Source organism: Panulirus ornatus, chromosome 5, assembly GCF_036320965.1.
Source record: "Panulirus ornatus isolate Po-2019 chromosome 5, ASM3632096v1, whole genome shotgun sequence".
NCBI classification, from domain to species: Eukaryota; Metazoa; Arthropoda; class Malacostraca; order Decapoda; family Palinuridae; genus Panulirus; species Panulirus ornatus.
In genome coordinates this window covers 4,426,957-4,436,681 of record NC_092228.1, presented here as the reverse complement: position 1 = coordinate 4,436,681, position 9,725 = coordinate 4,426,957, and the positions used below count along the sequence as shown (strand labels likewise).

The 9,725-nt window shown below is 36.7% G+C and overlaps 1 protein-coding gene across 4 annotated transcripts in view; it reads right to left on the bottom strand.

Annotated features, from left to right (window-relative positions):
* Positions 1 to 306: 306 nt before the first annotated feature.
* The window catches only part of LOC139747362 (uncharacterized), a 42,507-nt gene continuing 33,088 nt past the window's right edge, over positions 307 to 9,725 (bottom strand). For all 4 annotated transcript variants that reach the window (XM_071659591.1, XM_071659601.1, XM_071659572.1 and 1 more), the window contains one exon: positions 307 to 8,491. In XM_071659591.1, coding sequence (XP_071515692.1) covers positions 4,467 to 8,491 — 4,025 coding nt within the window. In that variant the 3' untranslated portion in view covers positions 307 to 4,466. The remainder of the gene's footprint in view (positions 8,492 to 9,725) is intronic.

Genomic DNA, 9,725 nt, shown 5'->3' with positions numbered 1-9,725 from the left:
AAATAAATATGCAACATGATGAGCACAGGACATCTGATTCACTTCACTTCAGTTAACATAATCATATGTATGGTTTTAATTTCATTAATGCCTTATGTGTCTTCAGTCAATTAGCTTGTTTTACAATCTACCTTTTCTGTTTTTTAAGGCACACTCTTTCCAGTTACTTCCTCTTGAGGCTTTGTTCATCTGTTCCATCTCATGTAAACAGAATGGACAAAGGTTGGTATACACATATAAAAAAAGAAAAATACTAGAATAAAAAGGTTACATTCTTTTAGAGGAAATGGGATTGAAAGGTCTACATTTCTTCAAAAAATATATTTATTTCAGAATAATTCATTATGGAATACATCAGTGCAAACCTTGAGCAAAAGCATTAACTTCAAAAAAACTTATATTTTGAAATCATATACACATTAAACATATTTTGAGTGTCTGCTGATCTGCTTAAAATTGGGCAATCTTGTGGGCAATTTTAATCTATAAATATCCATAAAATAAATAAATGGTAAAGTGATACAACAATGTTACATGATTACATATCAGTGAATATCTGAAAGAAGAAAATCCATCTTATGAGTCAAACTCAATTCTATGCTCAAATGAGATCATTACAGAATACTAACTCTAATATTTTGTAAAGTTCAGCAGCAACCTTACAAGAAGCCTTCACATATATCATTATTCATGAAATACAACCATATATTTGTTTTAATCAGATCATCAGATAACTCATATTATATAAATATGGATAACTTAATAATTTTGATATAAATATGTCATAATGTACTCTTCTTAATATCAACTGATATCAATTTACAGTATTCTCGCCACACTAAGTTGCAGAATTCTTTGGCAAACGTTTTGGTCATTTAATGCTTGACATCCAACATCAGAATGTAGGGATGTGAAGAATGACCAAAGTTTTTTGGGAAGTTTCTGCATGCAAAGTCTTAAGGAATAGGTTTACTGAACATCAAAAAAGTAACTCTTAGAGAATTTGCAGCCACCACCCATGCTGTCAAATGTATGAGAGATATACCACTACATAAATTACAAAAGTATGCTGAGAAGTCTAAGCACAAGGCAACTGAAATTTGTGGAGATGACAGAAAAAGAGTAATAAATGAAGGGAACTCTTAAGATTTTTAATGTGACTTCACAGTTTAGTAACTATTATGATTACTACAATGTCTGTAATTAGTTGCAAGTTATTTTTCTAATTAAATGCAGTGCAATAAAAATGTTGCACTCATGTAACATTTAAGTCATTCATTCATTTCAAAATAACTCAGAGACAAAGCAAGACGGATTTATGGTGATGTGAATCTAACTGATACATGAAGAAATACGATATATATCAATTAATTTTTCTGTAAAAATGATATCAGATACACAACTCTAAGCAACATAATCACATAATCATCATTATATGTAGATTGTTTCTACTTTTATCTCACTTGTCACTTAAGTTTTACAATACTAACTGACTGAGTGACTGAGCCTGCTTCATTCTTAACATCTTATAAAAAGCATTTCACATCATACTCTGTGAGCTCACTCCTTTGACAAGGGTGGGTTTGCAACTTCATATGACTTATTCAAGAGTTTTTATATCTATAAATCTAAGTCCTTGATATGACAGAGGATCAAAGCATGAAATAAACAATGAATAAGACAAAATATCAATCTTACACCGATAGGACTCTGGCAAGGAAACATTCAAGTTATGAAAAATGCAACTGACCTCCTCATTTCACTACCCTCAGGGTCAGTATGACTGAACTGAGAACAAACACAGTTAACAGAAGTCTGTCTACCCACTATTAGTCATTAAACCATTGGGACAACTTAATACATTGCATGCTGAATTTCCTTCAAATATCATGGTCACTGCATTTCTTTATACAGTCATTCACGCTTCTATCTCTCTAAATACTTTCTCACTCATTTCTTCCACCTTACAATTCTCACTCTTTTCCTTTTTTGTACAAAGGTTCCATGTTTCTGTCAACAACAATAGTTATGAAAAAAGTTTGGCACTTGTACATATCAATAAAATCACAAGCATATGAACAGATTATATCAAGTCCATTCACCAAGATGAGAAGAGGTATCACCTCAAGGCTACAATAATACAGATAAGATTTGAGGTTCTATAAGATTCTCTGACAGTAAGAAAAAAGCAAACAACTAACCTGCACCACACCCTGACAAAACATTGGGCCAAATACACAAAGAAAGATACAACATCCTTCATGAAAAGAAATTCCATAAGATAATCTTATCCACTTGAGAAGAGGTGCAATAGTATCATTCCTTGAATTTCAAAAAAGAAAGTTATAATGATATAAGGTGATATGCTCACATATTCTTTGTCATCTTTTTGGTAAAAATCACAGGGTTTTGAGATAAGTTATCAACTACTGTGACAATGCAGACTGAAATTCTAGTTTTAACCCAACAATTTTTTGGATGCAACACCTTTGAACTACAAGTCTCAAAAACTTGTCTCTAAGCAAATAAGGTATACTAAGAACATCTCAGCTTGAAAATCATGTCCAGGTATCAGCTGGACAAAATATGAAAGAGGTTAATATTCTTGTTTATCAATGTAAAGTAACCTGACAACTGCAAGTGACTGCCATGATGCTTAAGTCTGCCAACAAATGGTGGATCCCGGCCTAAAGCATGGCAAGCAGCAGACTTCATTTGACCAGGTAAGGTGCACCAAGTGCAGATGAAATGGCCGGTATGTTTGAGGCACACCAAGTGCTGGTGATATGGCTAGTATGTTGTTAGTTCATCCTTTCTGGGCGAAAAAGGAATCTTTCACATTCATATTTCATGAAAAAAAGAGGAAGCTACGATGCTTTAGTGCATTAACAACTAGCAAATGACCCATGCACACGGTGAAGGATACTCACCATCCTCTGGCTAAGCACAAGGGTTTCTGTATATAAAGTCTCTCTGGCTATATTTCGCTAACATATGTGACAATAACTGGAAAAAGGGGACTCCTGGCATGGCAATGAAGGGTTTTCAGTTTAGTTCAAGAAAGACAAGTTTTAAAACGATACTGAAGTTTTGATACTCATATTTAGTATATGGCCAGAATTTGTCCTGAGCAAAGAACAAATGGTTTAACCAGCTTATGAAAGGGAAACCTTAAAACTAACATTAGAAAATACAAAATGTAACGGTTTACATGCATGGTTCTCTATATCTCCAATCAAAGGTCACATAAAGTAACATTGAAAGTATTCACTGTGTCAACACATATGGGATTTTGTCCATAAATTTGGCTGCAACCTGCAAAAAGGCAATTATCAAGCTTTCAGAACAAAGGCAGTAAGTTAATACTCTTAGGGCTGAGGACAACAGCTGCAATGTTTTGTGAAAAAAGGAATATACATCCATCTTACATTGAAATACCTACACAAATCACAAGAATAATTGAAGGTCAGCTTGCTACCAAATCTCTCTCAATATAATACATATACAACAAATGTATTGACACAAACTGAACACCAATAAAACTCGTGCTTAGCAAATAATGCTTTTATGGGCCGGCCTGGTTAACCCTAGATTACAGTTTTGGTTTTTCAAGGTTAACAATTCCTTAAGAGATCATTTTGAGAAAGGTGGAGTGCCATCATTTTATGGCAACACTTTTCCAACAAACCAAAGCTTTGTTTACATAGCAGGTCGAGTTCTGCATAAAACCAATGTTTGGTTTTCTAGAGCAGAGAAGGCGTTACATCTGATAAACAGAAATTCTTCCTGTCATGTTTTGTCCAAACAAAATCAGAACATTCATTTATGGGCTGAATCAATAAAAAAATATTAGTGTAATGGTTTCCAGTTTTCATATAAATACCAATAAACAGAGTAATCCTTTTCTTAATCTGAAGAACGTTATACCTCTCACTTTAATAAATCATTTCATCCATACAAAAAGGGAATAACAACTGGATGTACAGTAGCAGAAGTTACAAGATCTTCACAACTTTATAACATTATTTTCATCTACTCTTTAAGTAATACTAGCTATATAAAATACATCAAAATTCATTTCAAAAATGAGCAAAAACAACAAAAGGGAAAACTGAGGGTACACTGGAAATGCTATATACATTTGTCAATGATTTAAAAGTATTTACATTATATAAAAGATCTAAACCTCTTCCATGTATATGATTTTGAGTCAAAAAATTACAACACTGACACAGTATGATTTTTCAATGTTTGGTTGATTTGAGCTTCAAGCCTATACTTCATTTAAGACACTTATCTATACATCAAGAGATACTCCTAAGAGGAATAATGGTTATACATTTTGAAGTATCTAAAAAAAGCTTTAAATAATTTAAACATAAAAACATTAGAGGTATCCACACATATTTACACATCTTTAAACTCAGCTTATGTATGATATCCTGCATTATTCACTCACTAAAAGTTTAGTCATCAATTGCATTTACATGAACAACAGCCTGAGCATCAGTGATGGTTGCTGTATCATCTGGACCACCACGGACTTGTTGCAGGATTGACTGTAGGAGCTTAGGGTCCATATCCTGAGTGGCTACAACTTGTGGTCCTGCTAACAGGTAGTCCTTGAGATAGTCAGGGTGAACTTCCACCACAGAATATGCTGCCTGTTGTTCTTCATTACCAAGCAAATCTGTGTCCATGGATATTGCAGCATGTTCAGGCTCCTCTGCAGTGGCCTGACTGTTTCCCTCCATGGCAGCCTCACGGACACTGGAAAGCATGGACCTGTCCACTTCCTCAACTCCATCCATTCCTTCCATGTTTTCAACTGCTTCTGCATTTTCCATAGAATTCATTGCTTCAATTTGTGAAATATCAAAAATGTCATGAGCTTTGGCCATATGCTTTACCAAATTGGTGCGTTGAGTGTAACCTCTCTGACATATACTACACTTGTATGGATGAGAGCCAGTGTGGAGGGTTACATGTCGTTCAAGTTGTAGCTGTGTAGAAAAGCCCTTATTACATATAGAACACAAGAAGGGGTACTCGCCAGTATGACGCATCTTATGGTTGTTAAGATTTACCTTGCTTCGGAATGGCTTGTGACATACTTCACAACGATATGGACGCTCACCTGTATGTTTTATTTTGTGCACTGCAACTTCAAACTTCTGTGCAAATCGTTTCTCACAAACATCACACGCATGAGGCTTTACTTCCCTGTGTCTATATCTGTGCTTTGTCAAATACTGTTTCTTGGCAAAAGTCTTACCACAATCTTCACATCTAAATGGTTTTTCAACAACTCTTTCCTCTTCCTCTTGCTCATCCATCTTCTCATGCACCATAATAACCTCAGGCTGATGTTCACTCCCTGGTTCAGCTTGTTCTTGCTCTGGGTCTGGGGCTTCTGCAAGATCTGAGTAAGGTGTATTGGCTGCTTCAGGGAAGACTAAAAGAGGCTGTGAGCCATCCACCAAAAATTGCTGCTGACTGTTATCAACTAAGAGCTGTTGGGTAGAATCCATGGCCTCACCTACCTCCCCAACAGCCTCAAACACATACAAATGGTGGGAGTTATCTGCTGCTGTTACACTTTCAACACTAGGGTTCATCATCATCATGCCTTGCATATGGCTTCCTTTATGTTGATTCAGAATATCTGGGCTGTAAAACCTCTCCTCGCACACATCACATCTCAATATATTTACATCTTGAGGGGGGTGTGTACGCTCATGTCTCTTAAGGTTGGAAGAACTACGAAATTCCTTCTTACACAGGCTACACTTAAAGGGCATTTCTCCAGTATGAATCAAATTATGATTTTTCAGAGCTAATCTAGATGCCAACTGTTTTCCACAAAAATTACACGGGAAACTGCGTTGACGTGAATGGACATTGTGATGTGTATAAAGATATTTCTTCTTATCAAACACCCTTCCACATATATCACACATAAAAAGAAGAGCTTCAACATTTCCATCTGTTTCAAGACCCATACTGGCATTCTGATATTGCTGTTGGAGGTGATGATATTGCCGATGCTTTTCAAGATGATGTTCTCGTCGAAATTTGTGGTTGCATACATTACATTTAAATATTTCTTCACGAATATGGTCCCGCATATGCAAGTTGAGGCTGCTATTGTTTATAAATGTCTTACCACAGTTACCACATCTGAATGGCCTTTCTCCTGTGTGAATCCTCATATGTATTTTCACTGATTCAGCATTGGCAAAATACCTGCCACAAGTTTCACACTGGAATGGTTTTTCTCCACTGTGCATTCTCTTATGTTTTAACAGACGACCACTTTGTGAACATCTGTATTCACACATATCACATTTATAAGGTTTTTCACCACTATGTATACGCTTATGAGTGTTGTAATTACCACTAGTAGAAAAACTCTTACCACAGTCACACTTGAATGGTTTGTCATCAACATGTTTCTTCTTGTGCATGATAAATAGTGAGCGTTTGTGGAAGTTACGCCCACACACATCACAAGTAAACATGAATGAATGCATAACTTTGTGCCGAATAATATCACTTTTGTGCACAAATAGTTTATTACATAATCCACATTTTAAGAGTGGAGTGCCTGAGTGTAACAGTTTGTGGCGAACAAAATGACTTTTATGAGCAAAATCAATACCACACTCATCACATTTCAAGACTGTTGGAAGTGTACTGCCAGTGATCATCTCTCCTCCCTCGTCTCCTTCCTCTGGAATAAATGGCAGCTCAGGACCTGGACGCAGCGCTTCACGAAGATGCACATGAGAGTGTCTAATTAAGGTCAGCTTTGTGGCAAAAGCTTTCTTGCAAATGTCACACTTCCAACTCTTCACTCCTTTGTGGGTCAATTTGTGCTTTTGCAGGTACCTCTTTTCACGGAAAGTACGGTGACAAACATCACATTTGTAAGATGCTGACAGTTTATGTGTTAGTTTGTGTGTGAGGAGTGAGACATATGTTGGGAAATTCTTACCACAGTATTCACACATGTGCTCAAAGTCATTCCTGCCTTCCACATTAATATCTCCTTCATCTTTGTCATTTTGCTGTATATCACAACGTTGCTCTAATAACTGATGATCTTCAGTTTCTAATGTTTCTGCTAAACGGGATTTCACAGACTGACCAGCATCTCCATGGCTATCAAGATGATAAGTGAGAAGGGCAGGCGTAAAGAAAGTTTTACCACACAATTCACACTTATTCTGATTTTTCAATCTATGAGTCCACAACTTGTGCCTAACAAGAGCTGCACTTTGTCTAAAACTTTTCAGGCAGATGTCACACTTAAATGGTCTTTCACCTGTGTGGACTAAAACATGCTTATCCAAAGCAGACTTCAGTGGGAAAAGAGCACCACAGAGATCACATTTGTAGCTCTTCTCTTGTGTGTGGCCTCTTCGATGCCTTGTAAATTCCTGATGCTTCCTGAAGTTCTTTCCACATATAGAACATACAAAAGGAAATTCTTCTGTTGGCATGGTGTGGATTACAGATTGCTCTTCTTCATAAAGATGAAGTTGCTTGTGTTGCTCCAACTGTTGTTCTGTAGCACAACCTACACTACAGACATCACAATACACTTCCTGGTCACCAGTATGGGAGTTGGTGTAGTGGTCACACAAAACATCAACATCCGTAAATGATTCCTCACATATTCCACACTTGAATGGATTAGTGGGGAACTTACTTTCAAGGGTCTCTGACTGCTTTGGTTCATCATACAGTTCAGATGTTTTAGGTGCATAACCCTCATTGAGCTGCTGCTGAAGCTGCTCAACAATTGAAAATTCATTCTGAAATGGTTTCACATCACTCTGATCTTCCTCTTTCACCAAAAGACCATCACCATGCACACAAGACATATGTTTGGTCAGGGTTCTTTTGTATGTGAAATTGGCCTGACATACAGTACACTTGAGCTCATCCTCAAGGCCTCCAACAGGATCACTAGATCTCTTGTGAACTTTCCTGTGGCGGTTAAGGCCGCTGCTGGTTACAAAACCTAAACTACAAATGTCACATATGAATGGACGTTTTGAAGTGTGTGTCTTCATGTGAGTGTACAATGTGTCACGGTGAGCAAAAGTGCGACTGCAAACTGAACATTTAAACTGGTGACTATCTTCATGAATAGCCAAGTGTTTTTTCAGCTGTGATGCTTGTGCAAATGCTCTAGAACAGTGCTGGCATCTGTGAGGTCTCTCTCCTGTATGTGTAAGAATATGAGTCTTGAGATGTGAAGGATCAACAAAACCTTTACCACAGTAATCACAGCGATGTGGCCTCTCCAAGCCATGCATTTTCTGATGTGCCTCTAGAGCTGTGTAAGATGTAAAAGTCTTGCCACACTGATCACACTCAAATGGACGGAGATTATGTCTTTGACGCAAGTGACGAATGTAATCACGTTTAAACTGTATGATTTCACCACATTCATCACACTTGTGACCATCCACAATAACATCTGAAATAAATTTCTTTATCATTACACTAATGAACTTATGACAATATTACTTATAGCTTGTGTGTAAAACTAATCTACTCATTCAAGGTAAGTATTATAAATACAGCATAGCCCTGAACTTTATTCTGACTATTTTAGCCTTCTACACAAATCAGTCATATGGTGAAGTTGACTTTATTCAGTTAACAGGTATTTGCATCTAATTCCTTCACTTTGTAGAATCCTCCAGCAAAGAAAACTGCTGTACTGGAAATACTTTCATTGAAAACAGTTACCTTTTCTTCTAAAAACTCCTCAATACATCCAGGACCTTTGCTCCATCTCCCACTCTATGGTTCACTCCAGCATTCCGCTTCTTCCAGGTTCTTCCTATTCAAATCAATTTGTTTGTCCCCATTATCAACTCTCAACTTCCTCTTTTCACACACTACACCAAACTCAGACACCACTATCAGCAGTTTTTCACAAGAGCCTGCCACCAGAGTCATGTCATTTGCAAACAGCAACTGACTCACCTCCCTAGCATCATGTAGACCTGCCTCTCCTTCCAAGACACTCATATTAATCTTCCTCATCACCCCCAGCTATGAAAATATTAAAAAGCCATGGTGACATCACACCTCCTTAAAGTAGACTACCACCATTTGGAACCATTCACATTCTTTCCTAGTCACAAATTTGCTTACCATCCCAATTAACACTTATCACTGCATCTAGCTACCTTCCTCCAATCCCATATATTCATAGTACCTTCCACAAGGAATCTCTATTCATCCTGTCATAAGCTTTCTCCAGACCTATTATTGCTATATACAAATCCCTCTAACATCTCCTATTGTCACAAACAGCCATGAAAAGACCTAATGCTCTGATGCTTTTTGTATTCCTTTGTAATAATATCTTGTAAATAAATTCAGCATTCTTGTCAGATGAATACACTTCAACACAGAAAAGTTCTGATGACTCAAAAACATAAATCACTGTGTTGAAGTTACCAATTCAACAACTAAGCATTATAAATGTGTCCACGATTATGTTTGGATTATGCTGGTACAATATTAGGCTATTATCCTTGTAAAACTAAGGCTAACTTTTATATGAGGTGTATGAAAAATTATCAATTTTTGAACAAAAGTTATGCATCAACTTTTGCATGAGATTGGCTTTTGTTCAAAAATTTAATATTTCACACACTCATGTACATGTTAACCTTAGTTTTACAGGGATAATAGCC